Here is a 20,780-nt window from a genome sequence, read left to right on the forward strand (position 1 = left end):
GGCTGAGAGTGTATGGCTGGCCCATGGACACCCAGTGAGCTTCCATGACAGAGTGAGGATTCAAACCTGGTCTGACACCCTAACCACTATACCACCCTGTGTCTCAATGGGGATAATAATACTTAGGGGTATATGCATAGTAACAATTGCCATTTCTCTATGGATTCCTTTTGCCATTTCTCGATGGATTCCTTCTGTGGTTGCTTTCTTTTATCCCAGTTTTCGGCCCCAAACTGGTTCCTGAAACAGTCTATGGGAATCAACATTGAATTCAAAGGGCATAGTTCAGTGTCAAATTTCCCCTGGGGTGGTAGTGATTGGCTAGATATAAATCTGAGTATGAAGAAAACAGGGACGGACGGGCCCTTGAATGGGCAAGATCCAGGGGTCCTGTGCCTTATAATGACATCCCGGGGCAAGCAGAGCCCAGTGGCCCAACGGCACTTACCTGCACCGCCAGGCTTCAGCTCACCTTCCCCTGACAGCCAGCAACCCTCCAGGGCAGTAGCCTACGGAGACATTTCCCAATAAAGGGCCAATCCAACCCTGCAATGCAGACCATAATCACCACCAGTAATTATACCTGCATGCACACGTAGCTATTTTTAAATAGGCTGTTAGTGCCTGCCCTTAGCCTTCAACATATGAAATGATCTCTCGACCTAAATAAATATCTAAGGATCTTTGATTCCGGCAGGAGCTGGGCTTGTTATGGTGAAGATGCCCTAAAAGTTGTTTTCAGACTTGCAGTTAGGGGTACTGACGGACTGCTTCAGGCAGGCTTTCTCGAGCCTTGTCTGTGGCCAGCAGGACAGCCGTGGGGGTGTGGAGATAAAACTGGACCATATGTTTTTTTTAAAATAGTTTTTATTAATGTATCTGTAACATTACAAGAATGATAACAACAATAACAATAGTAATAACAATAACAAAGCGAAGTGGAACATCCATTATCAACTGTTAAATGTTGACGTCATGTCTGGGCAAAAATCTGGACATAAGGTCAGCATATCAGCTGATTTTCTAGAATACCATAGAGTTTCTAGAACGCCAGCTGACCCACAGAAGCCATGGCCCAATGTCATATCCGCCCATTGCCGTACCCTCAAAGCTCCTGGAGGAGCTTATTTGCAATGCCTGTTCACATGAGCAGAGTCCAGTTTTTAATACATGTTAACTCCTGTTTTTTTGTCCTTTGTGAAAAGGCAAACACTAAGCTCAATCGGTAGTTTGTGTTGAGCATTTTGGGTTTGCTGACATCCTTTCAGCTGGTGGGGGTGTTCTGGCTTCCACCTGGATTAGAATTGCCAGCTTGAGTTTGTGAAATTCCTGGAGATGTGGGAACAGAGCCTGGGGAAATGGAGTTTGGAGATGGGAGGTATTTAGGCAGGAATATAAAGCCATAGAGCCCCCCCCCCTCCAAAGCAGCCCTTTTCTCCAGAGGAGCTGATTTCTGTGTTCAAGAGATCAGTTATCATGTTGGGAGATCTCCAGGCACCACCTGGAGATTGGCAATCCTAACATGACTCTTCTCCTCTCAGGACAATGCAGCGGAATTGGGGCATGTTCTACGGTGGTACGCTTGGTCCCTGTGGGACCCTGCCATGACTTTATGCCTTCAGAACCAGTCCAATGCAAAGAAAAAATCTAAGTGAATTCAGGCTTGAACCAAGGGAACTTTGTCAGCCCAAGCACAGTACACCCGTCAACTCCTGGCCCGACCGCAGGTGGCAAAGGTCCAAGAGGGGATGCCAGTTCCTTCCTACGCCTCTGACACCTAGGAGTGTGCCAAACCCCTGCAACTGCGCCGGTGGCATAGCTAGAGAACCAGCCCTGACCTAATTCCTCCAGACAGCAGCTGAGCCAAAGGCCCTTTCCCGTTTCAAGCTTCTTTCCTTCCTCTGTGTCATCTATTTGCTCTCCTTTCCTGCCCTGTTTGAAAAGCAAGGAGGGTGTGTATGTTTTTGTTTTTCACTTTCAAGACCTGCTAGGAAACAGAACGGTGCTCTGGTAGTTTATCCCTAGCTCCAAATGAGCCATGCCAGCCAGCTGTGCTACACCTAGTTGCCAACTCCAGGTTGGGAAATTCCTGGAGATCTGCAGGTGGGACCTGAGGGGGGCAGAAATTGTGGAAGGGAGGGATCTCAGAGGGCTATAATGCCACAGAGTCTACCCTCCAAAGCAGCCATTTTTGCCAGGGGAACTGATGTCTGTAGTCTGGAGATGCCTTGTAAAGCCAGGAGATCTCCAGGCCCCGCCTGGAGGTTGGCAACTGTAGTGCAACATAATGCTTTAATAGGTCCATAATTTTTGGTAGCTGGGGCAGCTGTAATTTACAACGGAACATCAAACAAAAATGAATAGGAAATAAATATCCAGGATTACTGGCAGGAACTTCTCAAGCCTGCATATATTTTACCATCTATGAATGGTTAGCATCCACAATGTAGGGTTTTTTTTAAAGGCCAGAAGCTTTTATTTCTTTCTTTATCTATTTATGTCCAGCTTTTCTGCCCAACAGAAACACGAAGCGGCTTACATCATTCTTCTTTCCTCCATTTTATTCCCACAACAACCCTGTGAGATAGGCTAGGCTGAGAGAATGTGACGGGCCCAAGGTCACCCAGCGAGCTTCCAGGGCAGAGTGGGGGATTTGAACCTGGGTCTCCCAGATTACAGGCTAACCAATACACCTTGCGGGCTCGGGGAGAGGGTTGGTTGTGAATACAGCAGGGATCAGAAAGGAACCCCTTTGCCCAGGAGAGTGATGGTTAATGGGCAGATACTAGCAAACAAGGACTGGCCCTGACCACCAAGGTTCGTCGCAGCAAAAACACTTCTCACAAAAGCCTCTGAATGGAACTCCCAGCCCCATGCGAGGACGTCCTTCCAGAACAGAAACCATGGGCCCTTTGGGTAAAAATGGCAAGAGCTGCCAGGCTCATGCTCATCGTATTAATTTACCATCCCCACCAGGGCAGGAGAGGTTAATTGGTTCATATTTGCAAGAGGATTTGACCCACTGTGACTGCTAAATACCTATTTGTTGTTTATTGCTAACTGACACTTAACAGCTTATGGGTGGTAGTGGTGGTATTAATCACCCTTTCTTTCTTAATTGTGAGCACAGTAGAAGTTGAGAGAGAGAACAATGTCTCTTTTGGAAGCCAAGCCAGTCAGGGAGGGGGGTTGTATTCCTGGTTATCTCATTTTATTTGGACGTCAAACCCCGGTTATCTTTAGAGGCCTGCTAGGATTGCTCCTGGGAAATGGTTGGAATAAATATAAGTCCTGAGTGCAGTTTTGCTTCTGGAGAGAGCCCAAAGTCAATGTATCTTTGCAAGTCTCTGTATCAGGCATCTGACGAAGAGAACTTGATTCTCGAAAGCTTATGCTACAATAAAATTGGTTAGTCTTAAAGGTGCTACTGGACTCTTTTTGATTTTGCTACTACAGACTAACACGGCTAACTCCTCTGCATCTTTGCAAGACACATTCTTTGGCTCTGCACAAAGGGACGGAAGGAGGCTGGGAATTTATGGGGGACAATGGACACTTGACCCTGCACAGATGAAAATGAGCCGCCCAACTCTTTGGTTCAATAGATGATGAAGGGGTGGGGTGGAGATGGCTAGAATAAGGGAGAGGCCATGTTGCCAATTAGCTACAAGTGGCCCTTTAAAGAGCCTCTCTTGAAGTATAAGCAAGTGGCTCTCCAAGATATTTCTACCAGTAAGGTTTGCAGCCCTGGAATTGAGGGGCCTCAAGTAATTACCAGATGGGATGCCAACTCTGGGTTGGAAATTCCTGAAGATTTGGGGGATGGATCCTGTGGAGAGTGGGGTTTGGGAAGGGGAAGGAAATCATCAGGATATAAAGCCAAAGAGTCCATCCTCCAAAGCAGCCATTTTATTCAGGGGAACTAATCTGTGTAGTCTGGAAATCAGTTGTAGTTCTGGGAGAGCTTCAGGGCCCACCTGGAGGTTGGTAACCCAAGTGGCCAGGTGGGCCTCTAGCACTGGGCTGTAGGTTTGCTGACTCAAGGCTGGGAAATCTCTGGAGATTTAGGGGTGGATCCTGTGGAAGGTGGAGTTTGGTGAGGGAAGGGTCCTCAGCCAGACACAATGCCACAGAGTCTACCTTCCAAAGCAGTCATTTTCCCAGAGGAACTGTCTGGAGATCAGTTGTAATTGAACGAGATCTGCAACCCTCACCTGAAGGTTGGCAACCCTACTGAGCTGTCCCTGGCCCAGAGTCATAGTGCTACTTTAAGGTTGCCAACTCCAGGTTGGGAAATTCCTGGAGATTTGGGAAATGGATCCTGGGTATAGTGGGGTTTGGAAACAGGTATAATGCCATAGAATCCACCCTCCAAAGCAGTCCTTTCCCACAGATCTTTGGCGTCTGAAGAGCTATTCAAAAAGAGTCCAGTAGCACCTTTAAGACTAACCAACTTATTGTAGCATAAGCTTTTGAGAATCACAGTTCTCTTCGTCAGATGCACTTAAAGGTGCTACTGGACTCTTTTTGATTTTGCTACTACAGACTAACACGGCTAACTCCTCTGCATCTGAAGAGCTATTGTAATTCTGGGAGATCTCCAGGCCCCCAGCTGGAGGTTGGCAATGGTACCACATGTATAGAGGTGTGTGCATATTCCCAGCACAATATTGGATTCCCTCCCTTGCTTTCCCCCAGATTCCCACGCTGTATTGCAAAATGGTTTCCAAACTCCCTTATTTGTTTCCACAGCAGTTTCCCACAGGCAGCATGGCCCAGAGGGTGGGGTGAGTGGTTGTCTGTGGCTGCTGTGTAGGAGAAACAGCTCCAATGCCTCTTAGGGAGCAAGAAACTAGCTGCCCAGTTCTTTGGATTGTGGCAGACACCTTCCATCATAGTAGGGCTGCCAGACTCCAGGTGGAGATTGGAATTCTCCCAGAATTACAACGGATCCCCAGATAGCAGAGATTAGTTCCCCTGGAGAAAATGACACTTTTTGAGGGCAGACTCTATGGTATACATACAGTTTAGGAGAAACAGCAGTCCCTCCCCAGGGACTACCCCAAATCTCCAGGAATTTCCACAGCCAGAGTTGGCAATCTTATACCACAGCCTTGTCCTTTTCCAAAACTCAACCAGGCCCTCAATGCTTTGCCTCCCTAACTTTGCGGTGACCTGCCAATTAATTCCTAGAGCAGATCTAAATAGAAGCTGATGCCCAACCTGTGCACCTTTCTCTGGAAAGAGCAAAGTTTCTACAGTGTAATATATATCCCATCAGAGGCTGACATCCAATTTATTATCTTGGTTGTAGAGCAACATATGCTAAACCCTTATTACAAGGGATTCCTATAAACAGCATCGAGGATTAATAATGCATTTATAACACAACTTTGCTTTAGCATGAAATGATCTATAAATGTGTAATAAATGTTTTATAATGTTTTTGTAGCCTGTTATAAATGATGAATGGGGGGGAATGCTATAGATGCCGCATCAAATATTCATGCTGCATTGTTTGCGCCCTTGCGCCGTTACTGTTCGGGAGCACATTAATAATCAAACGAATGGAGAGGTAAGGCACTGTGGACATGGGCCGGCGAGCCCATTTATAACGCCATCTATAATCCTTACCATAAAGTAAATACATTGGCCAGTGACCGCTGATGAGATGGCGCGAAGGCCGTGAATTATTTGTAAGGGTGGTTATATATTAATGTATGTTATCCATATCGGGCCCATACAACTGTCATTAATATATTATATGGTATGTATTATTAATCCTTTTCACCCAATTTATAGGCAGCAGCTCTTGAATAGAGAAAATCACACCTCGCCTCTTTCACTGCCTGGCCACCAGGGTTCTATTTCCTGTGAGTATGTTGGGGTTTCCTGTCAATCGGCAGTGAGGGTCATTGTCTCTCCTGCCATAGCTTACAGCGGCTCCTACCAGGCCACCGAATGCCACTTTGGCCTGGACCAGCAAATCAAACATGCAACCACTTCGCCCAGCCAGATTATGAGTGTTTATAATTTATACTGCAATCAATGCTGTAGAATGTCACAAAGGAACATAAAATTTAGGCGGGTCTTGGGCTGGTTAATGCACGGGGAGGTGTTCTTTCAGCTCTGTTGCCGGCTTTTTAGATGGTTTAGTGCCAATATGATGGCATCCTGTTTCAATGGTCGTTCTGAGATATTCTTCGATTGTGTGTTTGCAGGACTTTTTTTCAGCTGGAAGGTGGTGGAACTGAGTTCCGGAACCGCTTGAAAATGGTCACATGGCTTGTGGCCCCACCCACGGATCTCCAGACAGAAGGGAGTTTAGATTGCCCTTTGCGCCATGTGACCATTTTCTCCGAGGGCAACCCACTGAGTTCCACCACCTCTTTTCCCAGAAAAAAAAGCCCTGTGTGTTTGTACTTTTGGAATTGGGATCCACCTTGAAAGCTTATGGCTTAGATTCAGGACTGAAAGTTTTAAGAGGAGAAGGGGGAGAGAGGGAGAGAGAGAGGACCTTCCCTCATTTTCAGCTGTGGGAGAGACAGTAAAAGGAAATAGGAGGCGAGAGGAAGATTACTTTTAAAATGAAACATCATAATCAGATTGTTTTTAAAACCATCAATGAGATTCTTTGGAAAAAAGAAGATGATCTTGCGGAATCAATGGTGGCTTTCCCAAGAGGCTCCAGAAAGGATCAACACTGAATCGCCTTTCCCATTGCCCTAAAATGGGATCTTCCATGATTTTAGGTCCCAAGTTCCCATCCTCCAAGTATCTGCCCAAATTCACAGGGGAAGCAGTGCTAGGAAGATAACTTCAAGATCCTGGAAGCCTGCGTTCCTTTTGAAATAGCTTGAGGAGTCAGTCCTGCTCACAGCCGAAGCCCTATTTCTGATTCCAAGCATACTGTTTCCTGCAGATTGGGATTTTCCAGCCCTGGAAAACGGTTTTGTGAAATAAACCATTGCTGCTCAAGCCGAACCAGGAGAATACAAACATCAGTGCAATGACTGTCAATGCCACTTAAGGGTAGTTCACACATGTGTTGTCAACTCTAGGTTAGGAAATTCCTGGAGATTTGGGGGCAGAGCCTGTAAAGGGCAGGGTTTGGGAAGGGAAGAAACCTCAGCGGGGCATAATGCCATAGAGTCAACTCTCTAAAGCAACTATTTTTTCTGGGGGAACTGATCTATGTAGACTGGAGATCAATTATAATTCTAGGGGAGCTCCAGGTCCCACCTGGAAGTTGGCAACAAGAACACACACACACACACACACACACACACACACACACACACACACACACACACACACACACACACACACACACATATATATATATATATATATATATATATATAATTTGGGCCCTTGGCTCAGTGAGAACGCACCCAAATTGGAAGAAGGAAGTCCCAGGTTCAATCCTCAACATCTCCAGTTGAAAGGTTTCAGGTAGCAGGTGATGGGAAAGACTTTGCTTGACAAAGGAACCAGAACTGGTCCTACATGTGAAGCTGCCTTATACCGAACCAGACTCTCGGTTCATCAACATCAGAGCAACTTTCCAGCTCTTGGAAGCTGATTCCCCAAACACTTATTAATTCTCATCTGAATGTGCAAACTGCCTTTTCTTCAAGGGATGTGTAAATTCATCGGGGACTCCTCATCCTTCACACAGTAAGCGATGTTGAACAGGCTCACGTGGACCAGCTCAAAAAAGTCCGTTCAGGCTTTCCTCGGGAGAGGAGGCTTAGCTCTAACTCTCCCCATGAAACAGACTTCCTCTTGGCTCTATAGCTGGAAATGGGATCTCCCCTGAAGTTGTAAGGCCACAGAAAGGTCATTTTCCTTAAAAAAAAAATCGCACTTGACTGCCAAAGTACTACTTGCCAAACTTACAATAGCTGAGACCTTTTTAAAAAGATCAACCCCATGCTGTCTGCAGGAAGATCCCTCTTTTCTGAGATCTATGGGCTGCTCAAGGGTGGCCCTTTTAGCGGCATGCCGGACAAGCTTTTGGGCAAAGTTTAGGAAACAACGTCTTTTTACCCTACATTGGGAGACTGCTGGTATGGACCGTTATGGGGAGCTTATTAAAAATGGTATTGTAAAATCATATAGAACAGTTTCATTAAGTAGTAATAATGCCATCTCAATCTATCATTTTCTGCAGTTAAAAAGTTGATCCATGTTAAAATTTTGCAATAGAGATCTTTTAAGAAACTTAACCCTCTTTAAAGAGCAAGACTCGATCCTCCTGACTCCCTTCTTTGCAACGCCCCTCCCACTGGTATAGAAAGGCTTAGGGATCTCCATTCCTCCTTGGATCTGACGAAGGGAGCTTTGACTCTCAAAATCTTATACTCTGGAAATTGTATTGGGTCTTGGACTTGAATCTTGTTCTTCCATTACAGGCCAACATCATTACCCACCTGAAGCAACCTCTTTTGAAACACTGTCCAATGAAAAAAGCACATTCGCAGTTTTCTATATGTTAAGAACACGTCCACCAAAAGGGTAGGTTAAAAATGGCATTTACCATTGAGCTGAGAAGTTAATATAAAAGTCTGGTCATTTCTGTCCTTTTCTATTAGCTTTGCTTGGGAGGAAATGGTCTTAATATATTATACCACTGGCAATGTTCTCCAGCTGGGTTGCCAAGGATATATAGGGGTACTAGCAATGTCACAGCTGGTTTTATGGTGAGCCTTTAATTAACTTTATTCAGATGAGATGGAAATGTTTTAGATGAGAAAAATTCTAGGAAATGGTTGTCCTAATGTTGTTTCATGATACTGGACTAAGGTTGCCAACCCCAGGTGGGGAAATTTCTGGAGATTTGGGGATGGAGCCTGAAGAAGGAGGAATCTAGGGGAAAGGAGAGGAACTCAGCTGGGTATACCACCATAGACTGCATCCTACAAAGCAGTCATTTTCTCCAGGGGAATTGATCTCTTTCGTCTAGAGATCAGTATTAATTCTGGGAGATCTGCAGGCACCACCTAGAGTTTGGCAACCCCAGGGCTTTTTTTCAGCTGGAACGCGGTGGAACGGAGTTCTGGCACCTCTTGAAAATGGTCACATGGCTGGTGGCCCTGCCCCCTAATCCCCAGACAGAGGGGAGTTCAGATTGCCAGCACAGGGGACAATCTAAGCTCCCTTCTGTCTGGAGATCAGGGGGTGGGGCCACCAGCCATGTTTTCACTGAGGGCAATTTAAACTTTAAAAAACTCCCCCCTTGTTCCACTGACCCAATGTGACGTCATTGTGTGGTCCTGGGTGCGTGCGCAAACTTTGCGCGTGTGCGTGTGGTACCAGGGGCACCACTTCCCACCAGGAATTGTCCCCTGTGCTGGCAACCCACTGAGTTCCACCACCTCTTTTCCCAGAAAAAAAGCCCTGGGCAACCCTGTATTGGATATAAGTAGAAATATTTTTTTAATCTACTATGTATCCATTCCAAAACCGTTCTGTGTGATTTTCTTCTGTGTAGTGACAGCAACTATCAGTATTCAATAAACTGTGGAAACAAATGAATGTCGTAGTAGTAGAGCATTTTTACAAAAAGTGAAAGATATCATATTTTGATGAGACTTACGGCTCTGCAAAAAAAAAAAATAACGATGTGACTAAGTTGGATTTACATTGGAAAGAAGTTTTATACCAAACTGAGTTAACTATGGTAAAGGCCTGAAACTGTTTACCTGCGTGAAATTTCTGACCTTTGGAATAATTAATAATCTGGTTATTTTGAGATAAGATTAGTGAACAGTGGGTTTATTTTTTAAGAAAAGTCTGTTTTTTATTGTGAATGTGTATCTATAATCTGGGGAGGGAAGGCAGCATAGTATAGCCTGATCTTGTCAGATGTTGGAAACTAAGCAGGGTTGGTACTTGGATGGGAGACCACTAAGGAAGACTCTGCAGAGGAAGGCACTGGCAAACCACCTCTGCTTTTCACTTGTCTTAAACCCCCCATGCTGGGGTTGCCACAAGTCAGTCGTGACTCGATGGCACTTTACATACACACACATATATAATCTGAGCATGTATGGCTATGATTTAAAATGTGTTTTCTATATCTGTGTTTTTGTATGTTTAAATTTTTAAAAGGTTTAGGAAACTTCTTAAAGGCCATTTGAGTTCAATGTGCTTTGGAAATTAACCTCCGACTTCTGCTAAACTCTTTAGTTGCTCCTTGGTGATCGTTTTCTGGGGTTTGGTTCTTCCCGTATTTTTTAACATTTGGACTAATGAATTTACTGTGGATGAGTTGAATTATGCATTTGTTGGGGGCTGATGTTTTGGAGTTTGAGGTCATTGTGTATTATTTTACAGAGGTGGTTTGGGCGTTTGCTGTTTTAGGATAGCATGCTGTTGTTGCACATCATTCATTTTGGAAATTTCTTCCTACACAGACAATATGCATTAAAAAGAACCCCACCATTTAAAAACCTCTGTATCGCAGACAGATCCAACGAGAAAATAAATATTAACCAAAAAAAAAATCTTAAAGGCTTTTTAACAGAGAAAGCTGTTTGGGTCCATTTACTAACACACCCTGCTTCAGAAGGAAAGGCCAGGCATAAAATTGCAATCTTCCCGCTTAAACATGAATTTGTAAAGCTGGTTTTCTACAAGGCCTACAGTCACTTGAAAACGGCATGTTTCTCTTTTCACCTGTGCATGCCAATTGTGGGGCAGAAGCCCCAAACCCGTTCTTCTTTTCTTTTTTCAGGATTGTAAAGTCATAATGGTGCAATTGCAGTCTAATACAATGAGACAAATAAGCAGTTGCTTTGGCTGCAAAGTGAAAAACAGAGCCAAGGGTCCACTGTGCTGATTCACACAGCGGCCAATCAGATGCTCCAGAAAGCTTTCGGGGTCAACCCCAATCAATGACCCCAATCAATGGCATTCAGGACAGTTCTAATAATATTGATGGACCTATCCTTCAGGAATTAGTCTAATCCTTTTGAAAGCTAAACTAAATTAATGACCACCATTACATCCTGTGATGGTGAATTCTACAACTTGATTACTCATTTTGTGAAGAAGTACTTCCTTTTTGTCTTTCCTGAATCTACTGCCCATTAATTTTATTGTAAGCTCCCAAGTTCTAGTATTCTGGGAGAGGCAGAAAAAGTTCTCTGACAGCACATGCTCTACACCATGCCTAATTTTTACAAACATCCATCCTATTTTTTGGTTATTTTTTTACTTCATTTATAACCTTACCTTTGTCCCCAACGAGCAGCTTACATCATTCTCATCTCCAGGACTTTTTTTCTGGGAAAAGAGGTGGTGGAACTCAGGACCGCACAATGATGTCACTTTAGGTCAGCTGGAACAAGGGGGGAGTTTTTTAAAGTTTAAATCGCCCTTGGCGAAAATGGTCACATGGCTGGTGGCCCCGCCCACTGATCTCCGGACAGAGGAGAGTTTAGATTGCCCTCCACACCAGTGGCGCGGAGGGCAATCTAAACTCCCCTCTGTCTGGAGATCAGGGGGTGGGGCCACCAGCCATGTGACCATTTTCAAGAGGTGCCAGAACTCCGTTCCACCGTGTTCCTGCTGAAAAAAAGCCCTGCTCGTCTCCTCCATTTTATCTTCACAACAACCCAGTGAGGCAGGTTAGGATGAGAGAGTGATTGGCCCAACCCAGTGAGCTTGCATAGCAGAGTGGGCATTTATTTATTTATAGTCCGCCATTCTCACTGAGACTCAAGGCAGATTAGGCAGTATGAGTTAAGCAGAGTCCATTTCAAGGACATTTCAATCAACAATATAAACAGGGTCTATAAAATGCAAATTTGCAAAGATTTAAAACCAGCAGAAATCTAGTACAAAGTTGAAGAAATGCTGAAAGGGAGCATAAGTAATTCTAAGACTGATACATTAAACAACAGAACTACTGGGTAGGAGCGTACCCAAAGTAACGGATAGCACATAGTAATAAAGTCTATGGTCCTTACCTCTCTACGGATGCATTCCTCTGAGACCACTTCTTTTCAGTACAGCCCTTCCATCAGTACAGCCCTCCCTCTTAAATAATTCAGTTTTCATCGCCTCAAATCTGGGTCTCCCACAGTCTGATGCTCTAACCATTACACCACACTGGCTATCATATCATGTCCCCTCCTGCCTCTTTTCACTTAAAAAAACCCTCCTTGGAGAAGTTCCACCCTATGATCTTTTTGACTGTCCCTTTTCTGCACCTTTCCCAGTGTACCGACAATCCTTGCCAGAGCTTAGGCAACCAGAGCTGTGCACAGCATTGTGAACACGGCCACACTATGGATCTATATAAGAGCACCACAGTACTATTTGGTTGAAAATCCCTTTTCTAAGCCCTACCTAGCAGAGACCAAAGAATCCATCCACGTCAAAGCCAGTTTGTAGGAAGTAATGAATTAAGCCGAGTGGCAGAAACAATCCAACGAGGGACGGAGTAATAGTTAAAGGGAAAGCAGCTCTGCCAAAGTTTAGCAGTCTAAACTGGTGCCGTAATTGTACTTTAACGATTTTTTTAAAAGGTAAGATAACAAGTCAAGTCTGAAAAATGGCACACTGGGTTGAAACAGGTTGGCGACCACCTCCTTGGGGGTCTCCCTAGAAACGAGCGCACGCGCCCCCCCTATTCCAGACGCCAGCGCGCAAGCAAGAGTGTGAGGACAGGACGGGCTTCAAACGTGCCCTTCAAGGCGTCTTTTCCCAAGACCCGTGCGCACGTGTAAAAGACTGCATACATGCAGTGTGACGTTCATGTTTAAAAAAACCATCGGCGGCCGCGCAGAAGAGTGGTTTACAACGGGGTCGATCCCTCTGGATCCAGTAGGCTTGCTTCCGAGGAAGCGTGCCTAGGATCCGGTCCGCTTTGCCAAACCCCGGCTGGAGGGCTTTGTAGGGGGAAGGGCGTGGGAAAAGCCGGCCAGCCCTCGCCTCCTTCCCGGCCCCCTGGAGGCAGAGGCGGAGTCCGGAGCCGCTCGGCTCGCCGCGCTCCACGCCCTCCCGGGCTCCAGGCATTGGAGCTCGGCGTCCCTCCCCCGAAGTTCTCTCCGCCCGCCTCCTCCTCGGAGACCCAGCCGTTGGCGTTTCTTTTTGGCTTCCTGGAAAAGTTGCAGGCGGCCGGGATCGGCGCTCACTTCGCCAGGGCGGCTCTGGTCTTTGTTTTTGGAGAGGTCGCGCGTCTTTGCGCACGTCTGAACTTTGGGGAGGGGGTTGTTACGCACGGCACCCGCTCGTGGTTCTCCGCCGGGATCCTTCTTGCAAAGATCCCCCCCCCCAAGTCCTCTTGAAGGAAGATGTGGATCCCCGAGTCTCTCGCCGCCTAGCCGCGCGCGCTGACTGTCCCCGCGATGCAACCCGGGCACGTGTGAATGCCTGGAAGTAGGGGGGCGAGGATGAGGAGAGCGGAAGGCGCACGCTGTTGCCGGCACCCCTTGTGAAGGTCCTTCGATCCCCACTCCGGCCGCCCTGGATTCCTTCGCGGCCGCCCAGAGGCGCGGCTGAGGGGCGCCGCGTGTCTCTCCGCCCCGACGACCTCCTTTCATTCGGATCGCCCCCCTGCCCACCCCCGCCTCCGAGATGGCGGCCATCCAAGCTCTGCAGCAGTGGTGCAAAAAGCAATGCGAAGGGTACGAGGACGTGAGAATCACCAACATGACCACCTCTTTCCGCGACGGCTTGGCCTTCTGCGCCATCCTGCACCGCCACAGGCCGGATCTGATGTGAGTAACCCCTCACGCCCCTCGGGGGGGTGGGGAAGGGGCTCTGTTAGGGGGCTCTGCTCTGCCCGAGACTTCGGGGGAGGGATGTCGGCCCCGATCACTGATGTCTGTGGAGGACGCTGTCCACCGCCGTGTGGAGAAGTTATCACGGATCCCAGGGGGTAATGACTGGGGAGGGGTTGTGGCTCGGTGGCAGAGCCTCTGCTTGGCATGCACAAGGTCCTGAGTTCAATTCCCCAGGGGAGCGGGGCTTGGGAGACCAGAAAGCCCCTGAGATCCTGGAGAGCTGCTACCAGCAAAGTTTGGTAACTGCTGCTGAGAGACCACTCCTTCATGTGGAGAGGGGCTGTGGCTCAGGGGGCTCATGCACAAGGTCCTGGGTTCAATCCCCAGGATCTCTCTCCAAAGAATGGGGGAGAAGGTAATGGGAAAGGCCTGAGACTCTGGACAGAAGAGCCTTGTCTGGCCTTGAGGGTCCCAAGGGCATGACTCAGGTGCGGTTATGGGAAGGGGGAGCGTGATGCTGGTTGTGAAACAGAGTGCTGGACAACAAATGCTCGGCCTGATTGAGCAGGGTGCGGGCGATAACCCTCTCAAAAGGCATTCGCCAAGCTCCTCTGGGTTCAAGCCCCAACTCTTGGCCTCCCCAAGGTGTTCTGATAGTGTCTGATTGCCCTTCCCAAGTTTGTGCCAATATTTCCCTTCCAATATTTCCCAAGTTTGTTCCCTTCCAATATTTCCGCTGTAGTCTCTGTCTATACTCTAAGCAATTTAGAGAACACTTAAGCTCCAAGTGTGTCAGGTATGTTCCCTCTCTCGTATTATCCTTGTATTGCGGGTGGGTAGGACTGATACAAAGCCCCTCCCCTCATGGCAGATCTTGCTGTGGTCGCCCACCCACCATGCTGTGCAACTCTCCAGCCATAACTATGGCAGATGGAACCTTCTTATGCAAAGGCCCAGCTTGTGAGCTTCTTATCACAGTGGGAAACAAGATGCTAGGCTGTTGATCTGATCCGATAGGCCCTTTCTCTTGGTCTGATCCAATTAATGTTTTTGATTCAAGACTTAAGAATGGTGTCATGCTGGTTACAGTGTCAGACTAGGATCTGGGAGGCCCAAGTTTGAATTCTGACTTTGCCATGGGTAACCTTGGGCTAGTTGCTCTCTCAGCCTCACCTACCTCACAGGGTTGTTGTGAGGATAAAGTGGAGGAGGGAAGAATGATGTTGTAGGCAGCATATGAGAGAAAAGCAAGGTATAAACAAGTGGTAAGGTAGGGCTTTTGAGAAACTTACCACTAAAGGTATCACTAAAGTGTGGTTCTCCCTGAAATGGGAAAACTGTTCCTGGACTGCACCAGTTCAGATCGCAGCTTGCATGTCTAAATGTTCCTTCATGTGAAAAATTCCCTGCACATAGAAAACTAGCATGTCAGGGGAAAGGAATATCCTTGAGTTACTACTTTTCTGAGTGCATGTTGTATTTTGTGCATGGAGGATGCGTGAGCCTACCCTCTGCGATCAAACAGCCTATCTGGGTTGATATTCTTGCATTCTGCTACCTAGTTGTCATACAGGGGGAGAGGATTAGGGTTAACTCTAACCGTCACCCCAAGATGCATCCCATTGAGACGCTGTCTTGATCCAAACTTGCTTGCCTACAGGGAGATGGTGGCTTCACATGACTTCCCCTGGGAACCTGCCTGGCCTGGAGTGACAGTCTAGCAAGGGAAAGCTGTTTGCTAGCGTCAGCTCGGGCTACTCAGCTGTATCACTTTCCTGCTGGCTCCTTCCGTGGGACGAGTCACATGGAAGGAAATGACAAAGGAACGTTATGCCATGACCCAGAGACCTGGTGCCTGTGAAGTCATGGAAATTGTGGCTTTTGAGGGTGCTGTGGGGATCTTGTCAGATGTTTGGAAAGGAGAAGTTATCTTGTGAGGCCTTCCTTGTGAATTACCTTCCTTTGTCTGGTCCGTTTTTTCAGAGATGGGCTTGGGGATGATTCAGCAAAGATGGGACAGGTACATTGAGATCTCTGGAAGCTTTCAGAGAGGCTACAGTTCCTTTCTGTGCACGGCTGAATTTTGGAGTGAGTGCAGTTGCATTTTGCAAGTCTGTTGCCCTAGTCGGATTTCTGCTTTACTTCCAAGTTAGGAAGGGGATCCCCATTGGTTGAGGGTTGATTGACATGATTGGGGGGAGGAGAGCTTATGGCAGGCTGGGAAAACCTGCAGTGTCCCCTAGGGCACCTCTTTACTTTCCCTCAAAGCGGTAAATGGCTACCATTAGCTTACATGAGAAAAATGTTTAGGGGGTGCAACCATTGAGGTGGGGTGTGTACCTTATATTTCCCCATGGCAATTCCAGCCATAAAAGAGTCAAGTTTGTTTTTTGTCCTGGTTTCCTTCTCTTGCTCTCATTAGAGCTTTTCAATTACAGCCCCCTGCCCCCCTCCAATTACATGGGTTACTTTGGGCCTTATGTGGTTCCAATAGTGTTGAGTTTTATAATCCGCCTTGAGTCTCAGTGAGAAAGGCGGACTGTAAAGAAAGAAAGATACCCTTGCTACCGCTTGGGTTTTGTGGAGTTAAGAGCAAGAGACTGTGCATTGTGGGGCAGGCCACAGTGACTAGGGCAGGAGGGGACAACGGTGGGCAACAGAGACATGATTTAGGACTGTGGGATCCAGTGGCACTGTTGCACAGAATGCCAGTTGCTAGGGAGTGCTGTATCCTTTAAGTTTCGGCCACTGAAGGGAACAAGATGCCAGAGTCCATGGACTCAGCCCAGCTGCTCTTATGGTCTGTTATTCCCTTAGCAGCCCAAACGATTCCTCTGTCATTTGATTGGCCTCATCCAGCAAGCAAGGTGGGTTCAAGGTATTTTGTCCCCCCAGGGAAGATCCACCTCTCACTTCCTGTGCCTAGGTTGGCGCCGGCTGGGGCCAAGCCAAGCCCCTGTGGCATTACTGCTGGCAGTTGGCTCAGGCCCAGGAGTTGACGCCAGCCATTTTCCAGGCATAGTAATAGCCGGGAGCCAGCCGAGGCCTAAGGAATGTCAGCGCTTTTCTCACTGGGCCACCCCACGCCAACTCTTGGGGAGCTTGGCCAGAAAACTTGGCTCCGACATTTCTCCCCTTTTTATGCTGTGGATAGAGGGAGATAGATATCTGGAGGAAGGTGAACCAAGACTTTTTTATAAGTCTATTTTCTAAAGAACTAAACTTTGGTACATGACAGGGTCTGTCCTGAGAGATTTCCAAGGCTAAGCATTCGGGGGGAGTTTGGCCATCTCGTCTTTGGATCAAGAAAGCGATGTTTGAGGAGGAAATTCTTTCTTTGCTGGCACAGAAATGTAGTTGGGTAGGTTACAAGAAGAACTGAAACGAATTCTGTACACTAACCAGTTTCAGTTTTTTGTCTGACTTGAGACTTCACCTTTGAGCTCCATTTCACAACATAGGACCCTTGTTTAGTCTCTTTTTTTAACTGTATGCTTATATCTTTCTCCCCCTCCTTAAGATAATCTCTGATCCCCTGTCATGGAAGCTTGCTGGGTGACCTTGAAACAGTTATACACTCTCCGCCAAACCTACCTCACAGGGTTGTTGTGAGGATAAAGGAGAACAAAGCAAGTTGCTTTGGTTCCCCACTGGGAAGAAAGGCAGGGTGTGAATGCAGTAAATAAACAAACATGCCAAAGACTGTGGTAGTGGTGTCCTTGGTGCAACCTGTTTAAAGCCAGTTGAAGACCCACCAGTTGAAGTCCAATTACCAATTGTGCGAAGATAACTTTTGATTATTCTGAATCTGCTGGCTGTCTCTCCAGTTTCCTGGGTTAACTGGCGCTCTAACATTATGGGGGTGGGGGTGGATTTTTCTACCCGTTCTCTCCAAGGAGCTTTGGTTTGGCATTCCAACTTTTGCTTCTTGCTGTCTAGAAACATACTGGCTCCTTCCCCGCTTCCCCGCCCCCCTTTTCTTGCAGGGTGTGTGTTTTTCGATAGCGTTTGTTTCCTCGCAAACAGCCAATGAAGCTGCCCCTTGGAAAGTGGCATCTAAAGCAAACATTTGCTCAAAAAGAAAGAAACATTTGATTCCCACCCCCCTTCCTTCCATGTTTAGACTTGTTTTGCTAACAGCTTTTACAAGTTGGGCTGTTTACATGTCAGCCCTTCACCATCAAACTGACAGAAGGGGGTGGTTGAGGTGGGAGAGGGGGGAGACGGAGCCCTGTTCCTGTTATAAATCTGCTGCCGCGTCTGTGAAATGCAGAGCTGCAGGGAATGGGGGACCTTGTCTCCCCCTGCATCTCTGGTAGTTCTCGGCAAGCAGTGCAGATTGGCAGACAAGTGTTTGAGCCGCGAGAAAGTGGACCCCCCATGGCTGCAAAGATCTCTTGGCAACAACCCCCTGCCACCCAAGGAAAGGTGCCTCCTGTCTTATCAAAATCAAAAAGAGTCCAGTAGCACCTTTAAGACTAACCAATTTTATTTTATTGTAGCATAAGCTTTCGAGAATCACAGTTCTCTTTGTCAGATGCCTGATCCGAACTGGTCTAATACAGAAGAGGAGGGGAGGGGAAAGAAGTGGACATATATCACAAGAGGACAGGGTGCAATTAGTGTCCTCTTATCCTGTCTTATGAATCTGATAAAGATGCTGCCACACTGCAGGCTACGTCATGCCCTTCCTGCAGAGAGGTTGTCACCTCCGAGGATGCACAGGCGCATTATAGACCATAGGGCATTCAAAGAATTTCCAGGGCATCTCTGCGATCCTCCTAGCAATCCTGCAAGGAAGGCCAGTAGTCTCCCCATTGTAGATGGGCAGTTGAGTGAGGATCGCTTGCCTTCCCTGGGGAAGTGTTGACCGTATGGATGCCTTGTGCCTCAGTGAGAAAGTTGGACTATAAATAAATAAGTGGTGAGATTTGAAATTGCAGTCTTCCTGATTCTGTCAGAGTCAAGTCACAGGTTACCCAGCAGCAAAGCCAGGCTTGTTGCTGAGAGTTCACTTGAAAGGGCCTCGCTTGGTTTTGGCTTCACGCTGAGAATATGAGCCTGACTTTTTGCTCAGGTGTCTAGGTATATGCCTAAAAATGTAACGTGTGACTTGCCCCCACTCCAGGCCTGTTTCTGGACATAGCTTGTGACACCATCTGGTTTCAGCACTACTGGAAGCCAATCCTCTTTTCAAACTAGCTGCGGTCTCACCCTGATCTGGATAGCCCATGCAAGCCCAATCTTGTCAAATCTGGGAAACTAAGCAGGGATAGCCTTGGTTAGTAACTGGATGGGAGACCTCCAAAGAAGACTAGGGTTGTAGAGGCAGGCAATGCCAAACCACCTCTGTTAGTCTCTTGCTAGCAGGGGGTCACCATAAGTCATCTATGACTTGATAGCACTTTTCACCACCACAGATGCCGTTTCTGAGATGGGAAGAACAGCTAGGGACTTCTACTGCACCTGGTTTGAGACCTTACTTAGAACTACCCCTTGAGCACCGTTTAAAAATGTATATTTGAAGTGATGCTTGTATTGGCTCTTGAAAGATGAGCTTTCAAGGGCCAATACAAGCATCACTTCAAATATACATTTTTATACCCTGGAAATCTAGTTGATCTTTAAGGTGCTGCTGGACCTGAATCTTGCAATAAATAACATGGATTTTCAACATGTGCCTGGGACATGAAAAACCACTGTCAAGCTTGTCAGTTTATGGGATTCATATTCATTCCTACATGGAACTTCCTACATCTGGAATTGTGGGCCAAAGATCTTTATCGTCTTCATGATGCATGTTTGGAAGCTGTGATTCTGCTGCAAGTCACAAAGCCAAAAACAGGCACCATATAAAAAAACCCTGCCCTGCCTCCATTTTTACTTCTGTGGCAAAGAAAAGAGAGGGAGTGTTTGCGCATGCTGATGAATGAAGTGGTCGAAAGGGGAACTCCATGTATGAATGCTTCCCTGTGTTAAAAACATAAACCACTGTTTGTAGTGGTTAAAATGCTGGAGTAGATCTGGAAGGTCTGGGTTTGAATCCTTGCTCTGCCAGATAAGCTCACTGACCTTAGGCCAGTCACATTCTCTCTCCCTTGCCTACCTTGCTGAGTTGTTCTGATGAGGAAATGGCAAAGGGGAAGGAGTTGTTAGCCTTTTTGGCTCCCCATTGGGGGGGAGAAGTGGGGAAGGATAATATAAAAAGTGAGGATAGCACGGAAGAGAGGAGAATGATGTAAGCTGTTCTGGGGGCCCTTAGGGAGAAAGGTGGGGTATGCATGCATAAAATAAAAGTCAATCAATCAATCCCATTCCTGCAAGGAGAAAGCTAGCACAGCAGGGAAAGGGCTCTTCCCCCCACCCCACCCCGTGCTGCTTATATTCTGCTGGTGAGGAGTTTTTGCACAGAGGAGGAGTCAAAAGCCAGTCTGTTCAACCACCTCTTTCTGCTGTGTGTGAAGACTAGGCCCTGGACACTGTTAAATTCCCCTGATGCCGTGATATGGGGCGGGGGGCGGGGAGCAAGGCTGGAATCCTGGTCACAGGCTGCACTTTAGAGAGCAAAGAGTAGGCCAGGGAGGGATCCAGATGAGGGAAGCCTGGCTCTTGCACATCAGGGGGTTTCAAGTTCTGTGGTCAGGTAGCAAGATGGCAGCTCTAACTGAAAGATGCAGTTCTCTTTTTCTGTTCTGTCACCTCCTGGCCAGGGCCTTATTAACCCATGGCTGGGCCCCTAAGGCTTTCAGGTATTTTGGGCCCCCTCTGGCACTTCAGTCTTTCACCCCACTACAGCTGACAACCTGACCCTGGTACGGTAGGTACTAGGCCGCAGTACATAGCCCTATGTCCATTTTGAGGGTCTCCTGAAGAATTCAATTCACGATTTAAAAAATATTTTTATTGCACGAGTAGAACTCTTCAGGAAAGCACATGTTCAATACTGTAATATTTTGAAGGGAATAATTTTTTTATTATTTATTTAAAAATATGTAATTTATGGATAATTGTTTTAATATAAGAGACAATTTGTTTCACTTA

General features: G+C 46.9%; 1 protein-coding gene across 2 annotated transcripts in view; it reads left to right on the top strand.

The window, feature by feature from the left end:
* Positions 1 to 13,122: 13,122 nt before the first annotated feature.
* MICALL2 (MICAL like 2) overlaps positions 13,123 to 20,780 on the top strand; it is a 45,866-nt gene continuing 38,208 nt past the window's right edge. For both annotated transcript variants that reach the window (XM_054995252.1, XM_054995253.1), the window contains exon 1: positions 13,123 to 13,733. In XM_054995252.1, the coding sequence (XP_054851227.1) occupies positions 13,591 to 13,733 (143 nt within the window). In that variant the 5' untranslated portion in view covers positions 13,123 to 13,590. The remainder of the gene's footprint in view (positions 13,734 to 20,780) is intronic.

The sequence above is a fragment of the Eublepharis macularius genome, chromosome 12, assembly GCF_028583425.1.
Source record: "Eublepharis macularius isolate TG4126 chromosome 12, MPM_Emac_v1.0, whole genome shotgun sequence".
In the NCBI taxonomy this organism is placed as follows: domain Eukaryota; kingdom Metazoa; phylum Chordata; class Lepidosauria; order Squamata; family Eublepharidae; genus Eublepharis; species Eublepharis macularius.